Source organism: Pongo abelii, chromosome 19 (assembly GCF_028885655.2).
Source record: "Pongo abelii isolate AG06213 chromosome 19, NHGRI_mPonAbe1-v2.0_pri, whole genome shotgun sequence".
Classification (NCBI taxonomy): Eukaryota; Metazoa; Chordata; class Mammalia; order Primates; family Hominidae; genus Pongo; species Pongo abelii.
The window spans coordinates 69,173,403-69,197,558 of record NC_072004.2 but is presented as its reverse complement, the minus strand read 5'-3'; the positions used below and the strand labels follow the sequence as shown (position 1 = coordinate 69,197,558).

Below are 24,156 nucleotides of genomic sequence, written 5' to 3'. Positions count from 1 at the left end.
AATGAAAAATACATGCTTTCAAAATCAAACTAGAGGATTGTCCAACAAACCTGCCTTCAGAGTGTTTTACTCTGGGGACAAAACTTTGTTTGACTATTTACTATTGATTAGGCCCAGGGTCTAAAGATTGAAGCTCATTACAGAATATAAAATGCTGATTATTTCTGGCCAACTGAGATGCAAAGCATTTCTGCCTGCAACAAAGATATCTTCAAAGTTTATCGTTTTATTTTCCCGTAGGACAATAGCCAATGTGTAACTCATGGTAGGCCCTTAACCATTTCTGTAGCTAAATGTATCCAGTACTCTCTTTTTTCCTTTTTTTTTTTTTTTTTGAGACGGAGTCTTGCTCTGTTGCCCAAGCTGGAGTGCAGTGGTGTAGTCTCAGCTCACTGCAACCTCCACCTCCCGGGTTCAAGCAATTCTCCTGCCTCAGCTTCCCAAGTAGCTGGGACTACAGGTGTGCACCACCACACCTGGCTAATTTTTGTATTTTTAGTAGAGACAGGGTTTCACCATGTTGGCCAGGCTGGTCTTGAACTCCGGACCTCAGGTGATCTGCCTGCCTCAGCCTCCCAAAGTGCTGGGGTTACAGACATGAGCCACCTTGCCCGGCCCCAGCACTTTCTTTCACAGACTAGCATTTACCTCTGCCTCTCATATTCCCCAGCTTTAATCTCTAGCTGGTCCCCTCATAATTAAATAAAGATATGATAAGTACTTACTACATGGGAGTTATATTTTTAACACTGTGAACACTGGGCTCTTGACAGGCATACGGTAATACAATGTATGGTATACCTGCCTGGTGAAACAGGTGTTTATTGTATATGTTACTATGTGTCATATTTCACACATAAAAAAATTTTAAGGACACAAAATTGTATACAGAAAATCAATATGTAAGTAAATAAAAGAAGAGGCTCCAGTAAAGCGACTAAGGTTTTCCATACTTGAACACTGCTAGAGCTCATGACAAAAGGCCAGGATTCCTAACATGTAACCTTTATCCCACAGCATGGACCCATCAAAAGGCAACTCTTTAGATGCCTTTAATGATGACATAACTACTCACCATAGGTGTGTAATATACTAGCCCCTTTCCTCACTTCCACACATTCTCAGTACTAGACAATGGCCAAATTTTTCTGCCAAACTTCACTTTATGTCCCTTCTCTGGCTACAGTGTAGAAAGCAGACAAGTGTGCCTTTAAAGTATTAATAACATTGACAACATAACCGGGTGTGATGGCGTGCGCCTGTAATCTCAGCAACCTGGGAGTCTTAGGCCAGGGTTCACTTAAACCCAGGAGTTCAAGGCTGCAGTGAGCCATGATCACGTGACTACACTCCAGCCTGGGCAGCATAGCAAGACCCTATCTCTACAAAAAATATAACAATTAGCTGGGCATGGTGGTATATGCCTGTAGTCCCAGCTACTCAGGAGGTTGATGGGAGAGGACCACTAGTGCCCAAGAGTTCGAGGCTGCAGTGACCTATGATCCTGCCACTGTACTCCAGCCTGGGCAACCTTGTCTCAAAAATAATAATGATGATAATAATAGTGACATCATTTATCCCATGCCAAGCACTTGGCATTTTCCTTGCAACCACCTGTCAAAGTAGGGCCTACTGTCCCGTTTTTACAAATGAGGAAACTGAGGCTCAAAGAGCCCTGCCTGGCCCCAGAATGACACAAGCTAGGATCTGGGCCCTTACCATCTCCTCCTACCTCACTGTCTCGCCACTTAGCAAGACTGAAGACAGACTGCATTTATCCAAAGCAGACACCCCAGAGGAGATCAGACACTTGTTTTTAAAATGCTCTGGCTGATAAAAAGCCCTAGTCTGCAGCATATCCCTCCAGGGAAGCAAATCCTCATCCTTTTGTAAGATGGCCTGACCTTTAGAAATAACTGGAGTCAGCTGGGCACAGTGGCTCACGCCTGTAATCCCAGCACTTCGGGAGGCCGAGGCAGGCAGATTACCTGAGGTCAGGAGTTCGAGACCAGCCGGGCCAATATGGCAAAACCCTGTGTCTACTAAAAATACAAAAATTAGCCGGGTGTGGTGGCATGTGCCTGTAGTCCTAGCTACTCAGGAGGCTGAGGCAGAAGAATCGCTTCAACCCGGGAGGCAGAGGTTGCAGTGAGCCAAGATCACGCCACTGCACTCCAGCCTGGGCGACAGAGCGAGACTCCGTCTCAAAAAAAATAAATAAGTAAATAAAAATAAATAAATAAATAAAATAACTGGAGTCAATTGGTGCTAATCTGGGAAGCAAAGCAACAAGCTACCTACAGGAACAGGAATGCTATTTTGGATACAAAACAAAAGGTGTGGCTCTAAACACCCTGTTTCCCAAAACACTTCAGGAGGTTGGGACAACTTAGCAATGGTTTTATGTGTGGTTTAAAGCTCCCCTGGGCCAGGCGCAGTGGCTCATGCCTGTAGTCCCAGAACTTTGGGAGGCCGAGGTGGGCGGATCGCTTGAGTCCAGGAGTTTAAGACAATATAGTGAGACCATGTCTCTAATAAAATTAAAAAAAAAAAAAAAAGCTCCCCTGGGAGGCCAGGTGAGGTGGCTCACCCCTATAATCCCAGCACTTTGGGAGGCTGAGGCGGGAAGATAACTTGAATCTAGGAGTTTGAGACCAGCCTGGGCAACATAGCAAGATAGTGTCTCTGCAAAAAAAAGAAAAATTAGCTGGGCATGGTGGTGCACACCTGTGGTCCCAGCTACTCAGAGGCTGAGGTGGGAGAATAGCTTGAGCCCAGAAGGTTCAGGCTGTACTGAGCCGTGAACACACCACCGCACTCCAGCCTGGATGATGGAGTGAAACCCTGTCTCAAAAATAAAAATAGGCTGGGCTTGGTGTCTCACGCCTGTAATCCCAGCACTTTGGGAGGTCTAGGCGGGTGGATCAGGAGGTCAGGAGATCGAGACCATCCTGGTTAACATGGTGAAACCCCATCTCTACTAAAAATACAAAAAAAATTAGCCAGGCATGGTGGCGGGCGCCTATAGTCCCAGCTACTCAGGAGGCTGAGGCAGGAGAATGGCGTGAACCCGGGAGGCGGAGCTTGCAGTGAGCCAAGATCGCACCACTGCACTCCAGCCTGGGCGACAGACTGAGACTCCGTCTCAAAAAAAATGAAAATAAAAATAAAGCTCCCCTGGGGTTCTGAGGTACAGCCTGATCTGGCACCCTCTGACTTAGGGGTTGGTGAAGCTTTTTCAGACTTTTAGGTGGTGGCTCTCAAACTTCAGAGAGCATCACAGAAACCCAGGGAATGTGTTTAACATGCTGATTCCTGGGCCCCACTCCCAGAGACGCTGATTCTGGCAGCCAGGGGAGAAGGCCTGTGAGTCTGCATTTTCAGTCAACCCTACAGGTGACTGTGCTACAGCTGTCTGGAGGCCCATATCCGACAGACTGTAATTGCTTTCATTAAAACCAAGAGTCTCCAGCCTTTGCAGTCACACCCTACAGGTCTCTGCTAAAGCTGCAAAAGCAGCTAGCAGGTCGGGGTCAATCCCTTCCCCCAGCTCCTGCAGAGGACCATCAGCTCACTGCCGAGAAGGGTAAAAGATGGTTATCTCCTGAGGTGCGATGGCTTGGCCAGGGTGGTGAGTTTTGTCACTAGGATATTAACACCTCTAATAACTGGGAGAGGGAAGAAGAGGAGTTGGCTTAGGCTGAGTGTGGAGTGTTCTGGAAGCCTTCCAGAAAGGGAAGCAGGGATGACTGGGCTTGTCTCCCCTCCTCCAAAACCCACAGGGTGAAGCAATGAGTGAACAGCCAGGGAGCTGGGGTTGCAGATTGGGAGCAAGTGTCACTGATAAAAGACTAGAGCCTCTACATGAAAAGCCGCAGGGGCTGAAGAGCCAACACTCCAGTTCTGTGAACCATTCCGGGTTTTCCCCATAATCTAAGACCATCTTCCCCCTCCCCCACTTTCCAAGCGGAGAGCTCTGAGACACAGATCTAAGGGTCTTACCCTTTGCAGGGTGTGAGGCCAGGCCCTGGCATATATAAAGAGTCAACTGTGACAGGCCTCTGGAAGTTGGAGGGGAAGGAGGATTAGAGTGCCTGCCCCAGGCATCCCCTGCTAGCCAAAGGGAAGCATGCCATTTCCTCAGGCCACCAATTTCAAACTGCAGGTCAACAATCCAGTTGCAAAACCCATTCACAGTAAGTCTGCAACCAGCATCTTTTTGTTTTGTTTTTTTTTTTGAGATGGAGTCTCGCTCTGTCGCCAGGCTGGAGTGCAGTGGCCCGATCTCGACTCACTGCAACCTCCGCCTCCCGAGTTCAAGCGATTCTTCTGTCTCAGCCTCCCAAGTAGCTGGGATTACAGGCACATGCCACCATGCCCAGCTAATTTTTGTATTTTTAGTAGAGATGGGGTTTCACCATGTTGGCCAGGATGGTCTCGATCTCTTGACCTCATAATCTGCCCACCTCGGCCTCTCAAAGTGCTGGGATTACAGGCGTGAGCCACTGCGCCCGGTCCTTTTTTTTTTTTTTTTTTTGGAAACAGGGTCTCACTCGGTTTCCCAGGCTGGAATGCAGTGGTGCAATTATGGCTCACTATAACCTCAAACCTCTGGGCTCAGGTGATCCTCCCACTTCAGCCTCCTGAATAGCTAGGACCACAGGCATGTGTTATCATGCCTGGCTAGTTTTTGTTTTGTTTTTTTTTTTTTTTTTTTTTTGTAGAAACAGAGTTTTGCTATGTTGTCCAGGCTAGTCTCAAACTTCTGGGCTCAAGCAATCCTCCCACCTCAGTCTCCCAAAGTGTTGGGAATACAGTCCTCGAAGGGGCTGTATTATGTGAGGGTGTATAGGGGCCTGCAACCAGCATCTTTAGAAAAGATCTGAAAGTGGCTGGGTGTGGTGGCTCACACCTGTAATCTTAGCACTTTAGGAGGCCAAGGCAGGCACATCACCTGAGGTCAGGCGTTAGAGACCAGCCTGGCCAACATGGTGAAACCCCGTCTCTACCAAAAATACAAAAATTGGCCGGGGGTGGTGGTGTGCACCTGTAATCCCAGCTATTCCACTTGGGAGGCTAAGGCAGGAGAATCACTTGAACCCTGGAGGCGGAGCACCACTGCACTCCAGCCTGAGCAACAGAGTGAGACTCTGTCTCAAAAAAAAAAAAAAGATCTGAACGCTCTCTAAGTAGGAAGTACTCATTCATGAAAGCTTCCATTCTGTTTTTCCTCTACATAAATGTATGCCTGTTAGATGGGTCAAGACGTACAATGTATATTTTACTGTAGGCTGAAGTCAGAGTTTGAAAGTCACAGTTTTGGGCATGGCTGGGTTCTGCTGTCTGTGGGCTGCCTGCGCTTCTGAAATCCACCTGACCCACCACTGCAGCCCACTCTATGTATGGCCCAGCCAAGCTTTTAAAGGAGCGCCCTGCTGAGGTGGCCAGGTGGAGGGTGGGAAGGGATGTGGAGCCCAGGGAGTGGGTGCTGAGACCACCGGAAAGCCAGGCCCCCCCGCAATCTCTATCCCCAGTTCCTCAGCCCAGAGCAACAACGGGCAACTCACTGATCCCTTCCTGTTCCAGACATGAAGACAGCTGCCTGCCTAAACCCTCCCTGGCAGGACCTCCTAGGCCAGGCTGGCTGGGCAGCCCCTGCAGTTCTGTGTGTGGGTCCCCCATGGTTGCTGCTCACCGCAGTGCCCTGCCCCCGCATGCCTAAAGCCACACAGGCTGCTTGCCTGTGGCTCTGCCAAGCAGGAAACTGAGGCCTGTTCTCTGGCCACAGATGCCATGGAGGGCACACGATGCTGGGGACAGTTGATCCCCTGCCCACTCTCCATGCCCACCCCTGCCACAGCCAGATGCCACTGACCATCAGGGAGGCGGGGGGTGTGAACCAGGGGGTGCAGGGCTGGCGGGCGAAGCTGGCTGGGGTTTTTACACAGGAAGGAAGAGCAGGCTGATGTGGGGGAGGAGGCCAAGGAAGGGAGGAAATGACTGCAATGTCAGCACCCAGGCACAGACCAGGGGAGGCCAGGCACTCCCCGCCCCCCAGTTTTGACCTTTGTGCTAAGATGAGACGTGCAGTCTGCACCGATACCCACGATATCCAGAAAAAAGAATAACAGAGAGAGTGGGGGCTGATTTAGCACACAGGCCCCCACATGCTCCCACAGAATACAGTCCCTTCAAGAAGAAAATGCTATGCAGGCTGGTCTGGGGGTACACAGAGAAGAGGCATCTGGGAACCCCAAGCTCTTCCCCAGGCCCACCCTGGAGGGCAGGGGCAGTGGAGGCACTGGCCTCATTCACATCTGCCAGGCTTGCGTCTGCCAGGCTGGCAGGGAGGGGACCAAACAGAGGGCAGCAGGGATGCCACAGGGCAGGGCAGGAGCTCACATTACTGATCTGGTCCTGGGTCTTCTTGATTCTCTGGAGCTCAGGCGTGTCTGCCACCACGCTGAAGCCTTTGCCTTTGTTCTTCTCAAACTCCTCCTTGTAGCGCACCTGCAGGAGGAGAGGAAGAGGGATTGGAGTCAGGCCAGGAGCCGAAAGGGCCTCGGCTTGGGGCCCCTCTGAGGCAGCAACCAGTCAGGAGATGGGGACAGGGAGTCAGGAGAAAGACCCTGACCAGAAGTCCCCAACTCAAAGCAGAAGCCTCAACCAAAAGGTGTCAGACTCGTAATAAGCCACTACCAAGTCTTTGGTGTGCAGTGAATGGCGGGCACAGAGCCCAGGGCCTTACATGAACCATCTCATTTAGATCCCACCATACATATAGCCACGCAATTAACAGCTCCAATTTACGGATCAGGAAACGGAGCCACAGAAAGGCAAAGTCCCCTGCCCAAGGTCACAGAGCTTAGCGGTCAATGTCCGGCACTACCAGAGTGCAAACCCTCATCTGCCTGACTCCTGACCCTTCACTCCCCGCCCATCCTGTCTGGAAGCTTATAGGAAAAAGGTTCTTTCCAGAGCTCCCAGGGTGGCCCCAGCCCTCATGTTAGCCAGGATGTGGCCCTGCCCGCTACGCCTGGGGGAGCTTTTCAGCAACCAGCTGAGTGAGGGCTGTGCCAAAGGACAGAGTTGGTGCCCAGAAAGGAGGGTGGTGAGACATCCCCAGGGAAGGCTCCATCAATGTGCCTTTGACAGGCCCCACGGATTCTGGGAGCCTGCCGGGCTGGCTTCAGAGGCCACTGCCATAGCAGGGGAGGAAAGCAGCGGGGGTCAGACAGCATCTCAGCAGGTCTCCAAGCTCCAGGGAAGAACCCTTCCACCCCACCACAGTACTAGAGGGACTCAAGTCAGACATCAGAAAGGACTTCCCTGGCACGAAAGGAATTGAAATATGAGGAATATAGCTTGTCCTCCCCTGGGGGTTTTGAAGAACAGAATGAGGCTGAGAAAACTCATGGAACAGGAAACTATTCCTTGGCTTCCAGAGACTTCACTGTCCACCTCATCAGCCATCTGTTCCAGACCCCACCAGCTGCTTGGATTTCCTCCACGGGGGCTGCACTGTCCTGGACACAGGTCAGCCCAGGACACAAACCCAGGCAGTTCCCTAGCAGGGAATCATCCGGCAGCAGCACCGAGCTGTGCTTGGACTAGAGTGACTGCGCATGCGCACGCAGCCACGGCCACACCTGTCAGGTCCTCTGCACGTGCCCATGGGGGTCAGAGTCCTTGTCTGTCTCCTGAAGCCCCAGTCACTCATCCATGTGGTTCCCTCTCCTTCTCTGTTCTGATCCAGACAAGACGGGCTTGGATGTGCTGGTCCCCATCAGATCAGAAGTGAATGCAGTGGACAGAGGCACCAACCCACCCCAAGAGTCCAGAACCTGCCTAGCACCAGCTCTTCCAGGAAGCCCTGGGCCAGCACGGTGACTCTTAGTGGGAGGCCCTTTGGGAAGCGGGCACTGGGGAAGGTATGGCACTCAGAGACAGAGAAATGTAGCTCCAGATACAGAAGCCCTGCATCTCAAGCTCCTGGCCTCGGTTTCGTCATCTGTAAAAGGGTTGTGACAGAAATCAGGTATAATATGGGGAGGGGGCTTCTTATCACCAAGTATGGGCACAAAGCCAGGCGGAGCTGGCACTAACACAGGCTCAGTCTCCTACTTCTGAGTGATCTTGGGCCAACGACTTCACATCTCAAGACTCAGTTCCCACATCTGTAAAATGGGGACCATAACGCCAGTCACTCCAACCCACGATGCAGACAGTGGCTCTAAAGCAGCAGCGCATTGTGGAGAGCCAGTGTGAAAGTGCTCTGTCAGCGATGAAGTGCTGAACGAGTGCCAGTCCCCCACTCCGTCCCCTGCTTCCTGGCTTTGCAAGGGTCAGGCCCCTAATCCAGGGGAATAATCGCCATGGCGATGCTGCAATGACATCAGCAGGTTCCCAGGCTCGGGAACTGCTTCTGCCTCCCCCTCCCTGTTGAGGAAGGATCATTCATTTCACTACTAATATAGAAGGCCCACAGAGGGTAGGGCTGAGGGGTAGGGGCTGAGAAGGGAGGGAGCCTGGGATCAGCACCACCTTGCTGTGTGTTTCTAAGCAAGTCAGTTCCCCTCTCTGGGTCCCCTGAAGGGAGCTGGCTAGCTGATCTCTAAAATCCCTCCCATTTGGAGTCTGTGACCATTTTTAAGCACCTTCAGACCCTGACTATGGAGAATCAAGATGGGGAAGGCTCTTTGAAAGGTCTTTGGGTATGGAAGGGGTGGCAGAAGTGAAGGATGGGGGGCCAGGGGTGTAGGGAGGGCCCAGCCCACAGCCCCTCCTTCAGGGCTCCCTTCTTGCCCTGGCAGGAGTGCTTGCCCCTGTTGTCTAGGATGGCTCACCAGGGTGCTGTGGGGGTCCCTGTGGAGGAAGGGACCTGCCCAAGGTCACAACCCAGTTGTCGCTCAGGCCAGGATGCAACTCAGCGCTTCGGCCAGAGGACCCCATTCCTGGGAGATGCCTGGGCTCCCAGAGGACCCCACTTCTGGGAGATGCCTGGACTCCCAGAGGACCCCACTCCTGGGAGATGCCTGGGCTCCCATTTTGGAAACTCTGGTGTCAGGGCCAGGACTGACTGACACCTGAGGCTCCTGACACCCAAACAATCACCATCCATGAAACTCTAATTTTTCTGTCAGTTCTTAGTTGTTCTCCCTGGATCTATTTTGCTTCTCATCCCAGCAGACAGGAGGTGCAGATCAACATTTGTTGGATGATGAATGAATTGAATGCAGACACGTAATCGCCAAACAAAGCAGCATAATTGGGAAAACAGCTGCCTTGATGACCCAATATAATAAGAAGGATCATTACTTAAAAACAAAAATTATGCCAGGCACGGTGGCTCACGCCTGTAATCCCACCACTTTGGGAGGCAGAGGTGGTGGATCACCTGAGGTCGGGAGTTCATGACCAGCCTGACCAACATGGTGAAACCCCATCTCTACTAAAAAAAATACAAAAAAAGTTAGCCAGGCGTGGTGGGCATAATCCCAGCTACTTGGGAGGCTGAGGCAGGAGAATTCCTTGAACCTGGGAGCCGGAGGTTGCAATGAGCTGAGATGATGCCACTATACTCCAGGCTGGGCGACAGAGTGAAACTCCGTCTAAAAAAAACACAAAAATTAGGCTGGACTTAAAAACAAAATGGCTTATGTCTGTAATCCCAGCAGTCTAGGAGGCCAAGGCAGGTGGATCACTCGAGCCCAGGAGTTCGAGACCAGCCTGGGAACATAGTACCCCATCTCTATTAAAAAAAAAAAAAAAAAAAAAAAAAATTAATAAAAATCTCTAAAAAAATACAAAATTTATTGAGCAAAATACAGTTTCCACTATTATGTGCCTACTATGTGTTGGGCCAACATACTTTGTAACCCATCCCCTTCTAACAAAAAAGAAACACTAGTTTCTAAAATTTAGGCAGGGCGCGGTGGCTGACATCTGTAATCCCGGCACTTTGGGAGGCTGAGGTGGGCAGATCACTTGAGGTCAGGAGTTTGAAACCAGCCTGGGCAACATGGCAAAACCCTGTCTCTACTAAAAATACAAAAATTAGCCGAGCATGGTGATGCACGCCTGTAGTCCCAGCTATTCAGGAGGTGGAGGCGAGAAAATCACTTGAGTCTGGGAAGTCAAGGCTGCAATGAGCCAAGATCACACCACTGCATTCCAGCCTGGGCGACAGAGAGAGACCCTGTCTCAAAAAAATAAAAATTAAAAAAAAAAAAAAATTAGACACACACAGATGGAGAGGAGAGCTGATGGAAAGGGCCAGGGATGGAAGTCATGGTCAAAAGGTTGCTGTGTATATTTCCCAGCTTCTTCATGTCCAAGTTCCATTTCCTCTCCTTTCCAGGAGAACAGTAATAGCAAACACTGAATGCTGACTCCACGCCAGGAATCTTTAAATGCTTAACATATCCTCCTATCTCACACCACCCTCTGGAGAGAGGTAATCCACATTATTCAGACGAAGGCACTGTGCACAGAGGTTAAGCAACTTGCCCAAGGTCACACAGCTGGTGGCAGCAGATGTGAGATTCAATCTCAGGCCAGCTAGTTCGGGTAAGAGTGATACTCTACTACCCGTGCTGCTCACAAGATCTGAGGAGGATAGAAACCCCCCTGTAATTTCCCACGACCCCATCAAGGTGAGTTGATGAAGGAAAAAATGGAAGAACAGTCTCCTGGCACTTGGCACTTCTGCCTGGGCTCAGGGCCACACAGACACCTCCAGCTCAGTCCCACCCCAAAGCCACTGCCTCTGCTCAGCCTGGGGGTGGGGTGGGAGCAGCAAGTGAGAAGGGGGGCTGGGGGCCCAGCTGCCAGCCCCCTGCCTCAGCCAGGCCTGGGCAGGACCACCCAGAGGGTCATTTCTGGACAGTTCTGTGGTTACCTCCTCCACAGGGGAGGCTCCAGGTGTCCCAGACACCCAAAGTGCCACTTTGGAGACCAATATAGAGATGGGAAAATAAATAAAGCTGAAATAGCCTGGGCAGCTTCCCAGAGACAGGGAAGGGCAAGGCAGGCCCAGAAGGGGCATGGAGAGAAGCCAGCTGACTCCGTGGGGTGAAGCTGGGTGAGCAGAAGAGGCTCCCACTTCCCTTCCTGCCAGCCGCAGGCAGCTCTCGCCAGCTCTGCCCCCACGGCAGCCACAGGAACCAGAACCTGTCACTGCTCCAGCCTGGCCGGCTCAGCCCTTCCAAGCCTCAAAGCATCAGGCCCAGCCCCCAGCTTGAGGCAACTGGGTTTGCTGTCCTCATTTTACTGGTGAGGAAGCAAAGCTATGAGAGGAAAGACAGTCTGAGGCCAGTCTCAGACCACACAGCTGGTGGGCGGTGGGAAGGGAGACAGAACAGGCCTGCAAAGAGGGCAGTACCCTTTCCTCCCCTGACTAGCCTGGCCCTCAGACCCCACCCCCGAGGACCCCCAGCTCAGAGGAACAGAGCTGTGCCCTTAGTGCAAAGCCCTACCCTAATGTTGCACCCCTCAGAGCATACAAACAGGGTCGGTACACTCCTGCCCACGGGCCCATCTCTAAGCTTCTTAAAGTGGGGCCAAAAGTCCTTATCAGAATCACAGGGGAGTCAAAATGCAGATTCTTGGGCCTCACCCAGAGCTGCCAAGCAGAAGTCCCTTGGGTGGGGCCTAGGAATCTGCATTCCCACAAGCCCGTCCTACTTGCTGCTGACTGGTACATCCTGCAGGGTGGGAGCACAGGGCTGGGTGCCTGTGCTGTCAGCACTGTTCAGAGCAACGGGCTCCAGGGCCAGGTCATGGGCTTGATGTCTGCCTCGTCCCTGGGATCTGTGCAAGCAGGGAAGCCTCTGTAAACCTCAGTGTCCCTATCTGTATGATGGGGATAATAAGAGCCCCTCTTTCATCAGGTGGCTGTAAGGATTAAAAAAGTCAGGCATACACACATACATGTGTGCATGCGTGCACACACACACATACACGGACATGGTCTGGCCCTCAGTGAGACCCTAATGAAGAGTGACCACCATTGTCATCTCCCAAGAGGCCCCCCCGGGAACCCAGCAGGCCATGACCCTGGGAAGCAGCAGGCACAGGCCAGGGACAGGAGCCCCCAAACCCAGAGTGTGGTGCCGGCTTCCCCTGTGGGGGGCAGAAGCAGCCCCTGCCAACAGCATGCCCTGCCCACTTGCTGCCCATGCTGGGCAGGGGGAACAAGGTGGAGGTGCTTCCTCCTCAAATCCCACTCCTCAGGGATAGGGTGCCAGGGCAAAAAGAGCTGCAGCCATGCTTTTGTGGAACTGACAAAGGCTGAGGGGTTTGAATTTCTTCCCTGAGAAAGGGGTGTGTGTGTGTGTGTCCCCAAAGACCTGCATCTGCTCCCAGCACCTCTTCTCCCAGGTCCTTCTGAGCCCCTTCACCTCTGGCCCCCATGGCCCTTCCACAGAGCAGGGAATCGAAGGCAGGAGTCAGGGCCTGGCTAGAATCTGTAAAATATGGCCAGGCAGGCTGTGGTGTTCCCTGCTTCCCAGTAACTTCAGCTTCTGTGCCACAGGTGGGTGGGTGGCAGGTGTGAGCTGCTGCTCCCTTCCTCTGTGAGCCTCAGGCCCTACCAGGGCTGTGCAGCGTCAAGGGCCCCAGACTTGGGAGTGACAAGACCAGGGCCCAAATCCTGGATCCGCACTCACTCACTCAGTTTCCCTGTCTGTAAGACAGAGACAGTGGGGCTTTTACCTTCCCCCAGAACCCAGTCAAGGATAAACAGGGGAACTAACTAAAGGCACTTGCTAAACTACACAATTTCTTTCTTTTCCTTTTTTTAGAGACAGGGTCTCACCCTATCACCCAGGCTGGAGTGTAGTGGTGCAGTCATGGCTCACTGCAGCCTTCAACTCCTCAGCTCAAGTGATCCTCCCGCCTCGAACTCCCAAGTAGCTACGACCACAGGTGCACACCACCATCTCTGCTAGTTTTTTTTTTTTTTTTTTTAGGGACCAGGTATTGCTATGTTGCCCCAGCCAGTCTCGAACTCCTGGGCTCAAGTGATCCTCTCACCTTGGCCTCCCAGAGCACAGGGATTACGGGCATGAGCCATGGCCCCCAGCCCTAAACTGCAAAACTTCTCAACAGCATAAGGAACTATCATGTTTATTATTAAGGTAGAAACTGTTTCTTAGGGCGTGGATAGTCCCTGGGTTAGACAAACCTACATTCAAAGCTGCCAGTGTCTATTTCCTCTTCTCTGAAGTGAGGTGATCCTACAGCTGCACAGGGCTGGGTGAGGATTAAACAAGCTCACACGCCCGGAGCACTGAGCCCTCCATCGTCAGCTGTGAATATTATTATTGCCTCTCCTACCACCCGCAGGACCTCAGCCAGTCCCTCAATGTCGCTGGGCCTCAGTCGCCTCATCTGTAACAATGGGGAAGATAGCACCTTCCTCACAGGGCTGCTGGGAGGATTCCGAGAGAGGGTGCATGGAAAGCCTGACAAAGGGCAGGGTCAGTTCTCCCTGATGGACCCAGGCAGTCACATCAAGATCAGGCAGCAGGAGTCCCCTCCGGAGGAACTGGGAGAGATTCCCTCTCTGTGGCCCAGGTGGAACCTCTGCAGTCTTCTCCCCCACTTCTGAGTGGGTCCTGGGCGCGCTGCCCACGTGGTAAATTCCCCTACATGTATTCTCGAGCATAATCCTTTCATCGACTGAAGCCCCGCCCCACCCCACCCCACTTCATCACTGGCCAGGTTTGTCCCAGGAGCCCTCGCACCCCCAGGCAGGGTGGGTCAGCTGTTCTGTTCTCAGGACTCCAGACCCTTTGCTTATTCCTCCGTGTCCCCTAAAGATCAAGTTCTCCCTAGGCCTGGAACCCGTCCTCCCCTCCTACAGGGGCACACACCTCCCACTCAGCAGTGTTCTGGAAAGTCAAGCCAAAGGAGACAGAGGCGGAACAGCTCCCATCCCACGCCCCCATGGCAGGGCCCCCTTCACACCTTGCCCTCCAGTGGGTGGAGAAGGTTTGGGACGTGGCTATAGAGGGTTGGCTGCCCAGCCTCAGACTGGCATGACCTGGAGAGGCAAATTCCCTGGTCCTCCCCAAACCCCTCCTTTGTGGGTGAGTGTGAATGGGGAAGAGGGAGGGGAGAATGGCTTCCTGGAGGAGGTGGGCTTTAGGGAGCCCCAGAGCGGGCTCAAATAGACACTCACACCTCTCCAACCCCCTCTAGGTAGGAAGTGGGGGAACGCTCTACCCTGCTCCTTTGATAAAGTCAGGGGTGAGGTCAAGAGTCAAGGCAATGCTAGGATTTCAGCACCTTGGCCTTGCAGAGTAACCGCAGGGGAAGGTACTCTTGCCAAATGCCAACCTTACAACATCCCTCCCCAGCATCCTTCCCTGCCAGGCCCCGGCACCGCCCAGCCCCCTCACCTGACTCTGAAGCTCACTCTGTTGCTTGAGGCGAAGGTTTTCCGGGGTGTCGGCCACCATGGTGAAGGACTGCTTGGGGTAGTGTCTGCAGGACAGAAAAAACAGAGCAGGGGTGACTCTGGGGAAGGGGCAGGAGCCTCTGGGCTTCTCACAGAGCATGCTCTCCCGGGAACTTCGTCCTATGCCTGGGCACCCCCTGGCCCGGCCCTACACAGGAGGACCTCAGTGTCCACCACCAAGGCCGAGGAGAGACAAGTGTTTCTCAGACTCAGCTGGGACTGGCTGACCTGGGAAGACACAGCAGGCATCAGTGACGGGCCAGCCAAGGAGAACTGTCCTGGGCGAAAGGATGGCCATTGGGCCACTCTCTGAGCGTTGAAGGTTACCCTTGTTTGGGGATAATCCATGCCTTGTGCCTACCACACATGGAGGTTGAGGCAACTGGGCCCGGCTGGGGGAAGATGAGCACAGGTGAGTCAGGACTAAGCTTTCAGCTAAGACCAGAAGTGAAGACTGACCATGCAGAGGAGAGCAACGGGGAGACAGAAAAACAAAGGGACACACATATCCAGGGGGACTTCCTGGAGGAAGTGGTGAGAGAGAAAACACACAGTTAAAGTGGTATTTCAAAGGGTTAACAAGGTCCAACCTAATTGGAGGGTAGGTGCGAAGGCCAGCTTGAGGACAAAAAAGGAGGTCACCTGAGGGTGACAGGTAAAATACAGGTTGAGTATCTCTTATTGCAAATGCTCAGGACGAGATGTGTTTCAGATTTTGGATTTTTTCTCAGATTTTGGAATATTTGAATATCCATACTGAGACATCTTGGGGCTGGGACCGTTTCCTATATACCTCATACGCATGGCCTGAAGGTAATTTTATACAATATTTTAAATAATTTTGTGCATGAAACAAAATTATTGACTGCTTTTTGACCTATGACCTATCACATGAGGCCAGGTGTGGAATTTTCCCTTGTGGCATCACGCTGGCACTCAAAGCGTTGCATCTTGGAGCTCTTCAGACTCTGGATTTTTGGATTAGGGCTGCTCAATCTGTAGCAACAACAGTGAATTAGGCTGGGCGCGGTGGCTCATGCCTGTAATCCCAGCACTTTGGGAGGCCAAGGCGGGCAGATCACGAGGTCAGGAGTTCAAGACTAGCCTGGTCAATATGCTGAAACCCCGGTCTCTACTAAAAATACAAAAATTAGCTGGGCGTGATGGCGTGCGCCTATAGTCCCAGCTACTCGGGAGGCTGAGGCAGGAGAATCGCTTGAACACAGGAGGCAGAGGTTGCACTGAGCCAAGATCCTGCCACTGCACTCCAGCCTAGGTGACAGAGCCAGACTACGTCTCAAGAAGAAAAAACAAAACAAAACAAAAAAACCAAACAGTGAATGTTCCCCCTGTGCTAAGGGCTTATGTGCCCTAGTTCACCAAATTCTCACAGCCACCTGTGTGACTGATACTCAGTGTACCCCTTTGACAGATGGGAGAACTGAGGCCAGAGAGGTTAAACAACATGGCCAAGGCACACAGGGATCCAGATTTACGCCCAGACGATCTCTTCAGTTCATGCTGAACTTAGCCGCCAATTTCCAGGCCCAGCACAGCCTGGTCCCCAGCAAGAGGGCCTGGCTTGGAGGCAGCCGAAGCCAGGGCAACCCTCAGAGCCTGCAGAGACCTCCAGAAGACTCTGGTCCAACTCCCTTGTTTCAGAGGAGGAAACGGTGTGCTGGCACCAGGCACTTCTCCCTGAGCAGTCTTCATAATTAACTTATTTATCACATCGATGTATTATCTTCTCTCTCCACTACTTCTCTATGAGGGGAGGGATTTTGGGGTCTCTTTTGTTCATTGATTTATCTCAAGCTTCTAGAATAGTAGGCAGTGCTCAGTAAATATTTGTTGAATAAACAAATGTCAGGCTGGGCGTGGTGGCTCACACCTATAATCCCAACACTTTGGGAGGCCAAAGCAGGTGGATCACTTGAGGCCAGGAGTTCAAGACCAGCCTGGCTAACATGGCGAAATCCTGTTTCTATTAAAAATACAAAAATTAGCTGGGCACCGTGGCGCATAGCTGTAATCCCAGCTACTCAGGAGGCTGAGGCAGGAGAATTGCTTGAACCTGGGAGGCGGAGGTTGCAGTGAGCCAAGATCCGCCACTGCACTCTAGGCTGGGCGAGAGCAAGACTCTTTCTAAAAAAAAAAAAAAAAAAGTCACACCAGGAACTGAAGCTGGTGCAGGACTAGAACTCAGCCCTTCTCCATCCCTCTCCCATCACAAGGTCCCCTAGCAAACCAGCTGCAGGAGAGACAGGCAGCTCTGAGCCATGTGGTTTGTGTGTATGTGCTGGTATGAGAAATGTCTGGGGGTCTGCATGGGCCCCAATTACTTCAGGGACTGGTGGGTGGCTTCTCCAAGCCGGAGCCCGTCAGGCCATTTTTAGCCCTGGGTGACCACAGCCCACCACAGCTGTGATCCCTGCAGATCCCTGACTCACAGGCCGCACCCAGGTAAGCCATAGATGGCCTCCTGGGACCTCTTCCGAGGCACGTTCCACCCAAAACTGACACACCCAAGAGCTAGGAACGAGCTGCCCCTCTGCTCGACATGTTCTCCTGCCGCCCACATGGCAGTGCATCAGAGCTACCTGTAAACAGGTGACTTCCCCTGAGGCCACCACTTGTGAAGGGCAGGGCTCAGAATTCGGAGACCTCAATCAAGGGAGCATAACTTGAAAGGGCCCAGTGCAGGGCTCTGGCCCTGCCACTGACTTACTGGGTGATTTTGGCAAATCCTTTTTCTCTTGGGCCAGTTTCATTGTCCCGGATCCAGATGATCCTAGAGGTGCCCCTCCCCCAGCCCTCACCTGGGTCCTGGCCACCCAGGTCAGCCCAGACTCGCAGTTCCTCCAGCAGAGGAAGGGGAGATGAGGAAAGGCAAACACAGGTGTCCACAGCTGGCAACAGACATGGCCATGCAGCCAGGGCCACCCACAGCTGAGGAGCTCCCTTCAAAGTTCCTGTACAATTCCAGGGCAAGGGACGATCAACCACGAGTCTGTTCCTGGAGACCAGAAAGGGAAGATCTCTAGCAGGGCTGGCAGGCCCTGAGGCCCTAAGAGGGAGCGCTTCGGAGAAAAGACGACCCTCCCCCCCACATCAGAGCCATTCTGCAGACTGTATGGGCAGGGGCTGTAGCGAGGAGAGCACCTGGAGGTAGAGGCACATGTAGCACGAGCAGGGTTGGGGAGAGGAGACCTCCGGGCAGCTCTGGCCCAGCACTCGAAGACTCAATTCTGAGAAGATGAGGCTGGTTAGTATTTGGTGGGGAGGGGTAGAGGCAAGCAGGGCAAACGCATCCTCCAGACCCAGTCTGCAAAACCCTGGGATGTCTCATTTGCCAGAATGCACAGGGTTAAAACAGGCCAGGCTAGGTGCAGTGGCTCACGCCTGTAATCCCAGCACTTTGGGAGGCCAAGGAGGGCAGATTTCTTGAGCCAGGAGTTCAAGACCAGCCTGAGCTACAGAGCGAGAGCCTGTTTTTATTAAATAAATAAATAAAACAGAGGCCAGCTCCAGTGGCCCAAGGACCGCCAGACAGGTGCACCTGACGTGCCCCACCCACTCCACAGTCTGAAGTTCCTACAAACACTGCACTGTGCCTCACACACGATGAATATATAGATGTGCCCTCTGCACCGATGGGCGCCTCCAAGACACCAAGGTAGCAGCTGCGTTGAGGCCATGTCCACACACCCCCTGCACCCCTCACTGTGTCCCTCTGCTCACCCTACACCCACCAGAAGGTCTCGGGAGCCCCTCCAACATGCAGCAGGCACCTTGGGTGGGGTTGGCAGGTACTTCATCCTCTTCAGAAGCACCCTTCCCCCCAGTCTCAGCCCCCAACAGCTGGAGTGCTAATCCCATCAGAAGGGAAGTGGGGGTTAGCCAGCCCAGATGTGAGCTCAGCTTAATTTGGCAGGAGTGAGGGAGGATTTTAATCCTGCATCAGATTAACTAGATTAAAGAGGCACTCCAGAGCCTCCAAGCTCCTTCCCCTGCCCCCTAAGCCCAACCCCAGGCAGAGGAAGGCAGGCAGACAGCTCGGGCTATATTCCTCCTGCTGGGTCAACCCTGTCCCCTCCCCACAGCCCACAGTCCCCAGCCCCCAGCCCTGGCGAGACGACTCTGCCTTTCCCTCTCCCGGCTCACTACGCTTCAGGTTTCCATGGCAACCTCATCTTCAGCTCCAGGCAGGAGAGCAGCAACAGCGAGAGAGAGAGTGAGAGAGTGAGAGAATGAGAGAGTGAGACAGCGAGAGAGCGAGAGAGAGAGAGAGAGAGAGAGAGAGAGAGAGAGAGAGAGAGGTCTACGGGGGTTGGGGAAGAGGCACAGACAGCAAGGGGGTCCTCAACTAAGGAGAAGCCCATGAGGGCAAAGTCAGGAGACTGTGTCTATAGGATCTTTCTGGATAATTTAGGTGAGGAGGACAAGTGTCACGGGTTTGTTTCTAGAAGCAAAGGCATGAGAAAATCAGTGCTGCACCCCTCCCCCCACCACCAGCATGCCAGGCTTCAAAGAAAGCTCCAACTGATTTGACCTCCCTCCAGAAACAATTTTTGGGAATTCTACCTTTTCCCTTCCTGCTCACCCCATCCATTACCCCCAGATCCCAGCAGGGATGGTTGGAAATGTGTGCATGCCAACATGGGTGCTAAGACAGACCAGGGGCCACCCGTCCCAGCTGGTGACCCCGGTGGAACCCAACCTCATGACAGACTGGGCCATGGCGAGGAATGAGGGACAGGGTGATCAGCTGGGTGCAGGGCAGAGTCCAGAGCACAGCTGTCCTTTGTCCCATAGGCCAGCCTGTACCACCGGCCCCTTGTTAATCATTCAAGTGGGTGGTGGGCTCTCTGCAGGTGCCCCACCCACCCTTCCTCCCTGCTATCAGCTGCTCTGGGGAGTTTGCAGGGAGAGGCATGTAGGACAGGAAGAAGCCGGGCAGGAACAGGGACTGGACAGGGATAGAGCAGGGCAAACAGGCAGCTATTGGCAGCAGCCTCGGGCTTCAGGACAATTTACAGAGACACAAAGCAACATCTTGGCACACTGAGTCCTGTGAACATTCTCTCTCAAAACCCACCACACAGCTTTGGGCTGGCATTCTCATTGTGCCGTTTTACAGAAGAAGAAACTGAGGTCCAGTGTCAAGGACAGAGACCTTGCCCAAGGCACTCTCCTCTACACCACAGCTGCCCAGACAGCGAAGGGGAGGCCAGATGGACCCCAGCCACCTCCAGCACTCAGTTCTGGGGAAAGATGTGCTTGGCAGGTTGGGTGCAAAACAAAGCACTTCATCCTTCAAACCCAACTCGTTTCCAAGCTCGGCCATTATGAGAGATATTCTGGGGCCTCTCAGCCACACCTACTTAGGAGCTGCCTGTCCCTCTGAACTTTTCAAAAGTATATGATACAGGTCGGGCACGTAATCCCAGCACTTTGGGAGGCCAAGGCGGGCGGATCATCTGAGGTCAGGAGTTCAAGACCAGTCTGGCCAACGTGGCAAAACCCTGTCTCAACTAAAAATACAAAAATTAGCCGGGCGTGGTGGCACACGCCTGTAATCCCAGCTACTCAGGAGGCTGAGGCAGGAGAATCCCTTGAACCCAGGAAGCGGAGGTTGTAGTGAGCCGAGATCACACCTCTGCACTCCACCTGGGAGACAGAGAGAGACCCCATCTCAAAAAAAAAAAAAAAAAAAAAACCGGACGTGGTGGCTCACGCTGTAATCCTAGCACTTTGGGAGGCTGAGGCGGGCGGATCACTTGAGGTCAGGAGTTCGACACCAGCCTGGACAACATGGTGAAACACCGTCTCTACTAAAAACACAAAAAAATTAGCCAGGTGTGGTAGTGGCCTCCTGTAATCCCCGCTACTTGGGAGGCTGAGGCAGGAGAATTGCTTGAACCCAGGAGGTGGAGGTTGCAGTGAGCCGAGATTGCACCATTGCACTCCAGCCTGGGCAACAAGAGCGAAACTCTGCCTCAAAAAATAAAAATTAAAAAAAAAAAAAAAGGATATGATACCGAAGAGGCCACATGTCCCAGGAGAGGGGTTATCTGTGAGGACCTCTGGGTGGCCTTCCTGCTTGGTGGGACTACAGGGGCAAGGTTTCCGGGCTCACAGGTGACAGGGACAGCTTGTCGGCCACCAGCCTCACTCTCCAGTCCTGCCATCAGCCACACTCCAGGGTCAGAAGAACAGGATAGCGAACCCGAAAGCCCAGCACCCTTTCTACACAGAGCCTCGCCCCTTCCAGGCTTGGACCTCTTCAAAAACCACAGCTTTGTGTTCAAGGAGGAACAAAAATACATCAACAAAAGCAACAAGGAGCTTTTGGTTTTACCAAAAGGAAAAAAAAAAAAAAAACAACCCCCACATCCTGCCTCTAGAAAGAGCTGCTGATTCCAAAAGCCCCTGCTGGGAAGGCTGCCCACAGGCGGGAAGGGAGGGCTCCCAGCTAACCCAGTTTCTCACCCGTCCATCCCCTCAGGCCTAAGGGGCTGAAGTGGTGGCGATAGGAAGCAACAAGGAGGCATTGTTCAACCAGAGGAAAACAAAGAGCAGTCAAAAAGATCAAGGCTAGACTTGAGGAAGAACTTACCAGCCGTCAGATTGCACACTAAATGAAAAGAAAAAAAAAAAAAAAGCCTGCCCCTGTCGGTAATATAGAAGAGAAACCATTCTGCAAGTTGAGTAAGGCATGGAAATGCGGGCCTGTTTCCTCGTCTGTAAAACGTAGGTGTTAGGAAGCAAAGTGATCCCTGAGGCTCCAGGAGGCCTGAAGGACAGGGATTTGGGGGTAAGTGAGGCGGGAGGGCTACCTGGAGGCCACATTTGGCTACTTGGGCTGGCCATTTGCACTTGCCCTCCCCGACACTGCCATCCCTAGTCCCAATTTTTCCAGTTAGAGGCAGACAATTATGGGAAGGAGGGAAAGCCCTAGGCCCCAGTGCGGGGTTTGCCTACTCCTTGCCCCACCTATTTTTATTTTTATTTTCATTTTTACATTTTTTAGAGACAGAGTGTCCCTCTGTTGCCAGGCTGGAGTGCTGTGGTGCAATCAGGGCTCACTGCAGCCTCAACCTCCCAGACTCAAGCAATCCTCCTGCCTCAGCCTCCCAAGTAACTGGGACCACAGGCACACACCACCACACTCGGCTAATTTATTTTATTTTTTGTAGAGACGAGGCTGGTCTTGAACTCGTGGCTTCAAGTGATCCACCCTCCTCAGTCTCCCAAAGTGCTGGGATTACAGGCATAAACCACTGTGCCCAACCCTGCCCCACCTTTTAAAAGCAGCTGGGATTAAAGACAGTTTGCTAGAATCCAGAGACACATAAGCACCCAGCCTTGTCTGACACAGACCACACCCTACTCCCATCTGATGCCTAGGGGAAGGGGCAGAAACATAGTCCCTGGCTCCCCAGAATCAGGGACATCTTTACCCTCCTCAGTCCTTACCCCACAGCTCAAGGAAACTGGAGAATGGACCCCAGATATGTGCAGTCAGAGAAGAGGGGAAAGGTGCAACCAAGTCCCTCAATTTTCCTTCCCCAGCCCATGCCCACCTCCCACTTGACACCTCACAAGCTGGTTTCCCTGGCTGGCAACCCCGCCTCCTGTCAGTAGGGCCCTAAAGAGGAGGGAACAGGCAGTACTCTAGACTATCTGCAGGGAGACAATGATGCAGGTTTATGCTAAGCCTGGGCATGTGGACTGATCTGCCCCACTTTTGGAAAATCCAGTTTACAAAACAAGTAATGGAGGGCATAAATACCTCTCTCACCAACAGCAGGCTCACCCCACCCACCCAGAAGCTTCAAGAAAGAATTCGGGCCGGGCAGTGGCTCATGCCTATAATCCCAGCACTTTGGGAGGCCGAGGCGGGTGGATCACCTGAGGTCAAGAGTTCCAGATCAGCCTGGCCAACATGGAAAAACCCCATCTCTACTAAAAATACAAAAATTAGCCGGGCATGGTGGCAGGTGCCTGTAATCCCAGCTACTCGGGAGGCTGAGGCAGGAGAATCGCTTGAACCTGGGAGGCAGAGGTTGCAGTGAGCGGAGATCGCGCCACTGCACTCCAGCCTGAGCGACAGAGACTCCGTCTCAAAAAAAACAAACAAAAAGAATTCGATTAGCGGTTCTTCCTCCACCACTGGCTATTGTGCAAAAGCCAGGAGTGCACCCTCAACCTTGCCACAGCATTGGCTGCACGGCTGCAGTCCTGAATGTGGAAACACAAACACAGCCCATTCAGTCCAGCTCCCAAGTCCTCCTCCCCCGCCCCAGCACCAGCGTGGGTGTCTGCCTACACACCAGGCATGTGTGTAACTGCACGCACGTGGGGGTCCGCCACACCAGGTGGGCTGGCAGTGAGCTCTGGCCTGTGTTCTCTCCCCTGCCTCTCCCCCAAACAAGTCTGATGCAAGGACAGAAACAGAAGAGGCCTTTTTACTGCCTACTTTACAGTCACTTTCTAGAACTTAAATCTGAATCTTGAGAAACCACAGGGAAAGATAGCTTTCTTCTCTCTTGACCAGCCCCCTGCAAGATCTTAGCTCCCCTCAGGACTCAGAGACTAGCCAGAGACAGGCAGAACATAGAGGCCTCCCTGCACACCAAACTCACACACTCACTGGGTGGGCCTAACTCCCTGGCAAAGTGCCAGAAGAAACCATGTGCCCCTATGGGTCCTGCACTGGGCTTGGCCCAGCATGGAGCACGTGATGCTTCAGAGAAGGAAGCCAGGCCTGTAGTCCACAAAGCAAGACCAGAACAGAAATGGGAGAAAGCTGTACCCTGGTAAACCCAGGATTCAGGAACCTGAATGTCACTCAAGGATAAGACCAGAGGCAGGAAGAAAACGGGAGGAGGCTGGGCTAAAGCAGGTAGATGACCTGAGGCCAAGAGTATGACAAGACCTCCTCTCTACAAAAAACTTAAAAATTAGCATGGCGCCACATGCCTGTGGTCCCAGCTACTAGGGAGACTGAAGCAGGAGGATCACTTAAACCCAGGAGGTGGAGGCTGCAGTGAGCCATGATCACCCCACTGCACTCCAGCCTGGGTGACTGAGCAGGCTGAAGTTTTTTTGGAGACCTTGTCTCCAAAAAACCAAAGCAAAATAAAAACAAAAAAAGTAAGAAAGCAGGAGGGAATGACAGCAAACACCCGGCCTAGTGTCTGGCACATAGCAAGAGCTCAATAAATCCTCTTTGGTCTAGGGTCCAACATCCCTGGGCAGGAATTTTTTTTTATCTTTTGTTTGTTTGTTTGTTTGTTTTGAGATGGAGTCTCGCTCTGTCACCCAGGCTAGAGTGCAGAGGCAATCTTGGCTCACTGCAGCCCTGGCCTCCCAGGTTCAAGCAATTCTCCTGCCTCAGCCTCCTGAGTAGCTGGGATTATAGGTGCCCACCACCACATCTGGCTAATGTTTATATTTTTAGTACAGACGAGTTTCACCATGTTGGCCAGGCTGGTCTAGAACTCCTGACCTTAAGTGATCCACCTGCTTCAGCCTCCCAAAGTGCTGGGATTACAGGCGTGAGCCACTGTGCCAGGACTCCTGGGCAGGAATATTTAACCATGGGGAAACCAAGGCTCAGACAGGTCCAGAGAGCACTCCTTGCAAGCAGGCCCCACACCTGGTTCATCCCGGAATCCCCACGGGTA

At 52.7% G+C, this 24,156-nt stretch overlaps 1 protein-coding gene across 1 annotated transcript in view; it reads right to left on the bottom strand.

Annotated features, from left to right (window-relative positions):
• The window catches only part of LASP1 (LIM and SH3 protein 1), a gene marked incomplete at its 5' end in the record, with an annotated part of 51,401 nt that overhangs the window by 16,805 nt on the left and 10,440 nt on the right, over nt 1-24,156 (bottom strand). Inside the window, 2 exon segments of the mRNA NM_001133198.1 lie at nt 6,403-6,510; nt 14,406-14,490. Of these exon segments, the coding sequence (NP_001126670.1) occupies nt 6,403-6,510; nt 14,406-14,490 (193 nt within the window).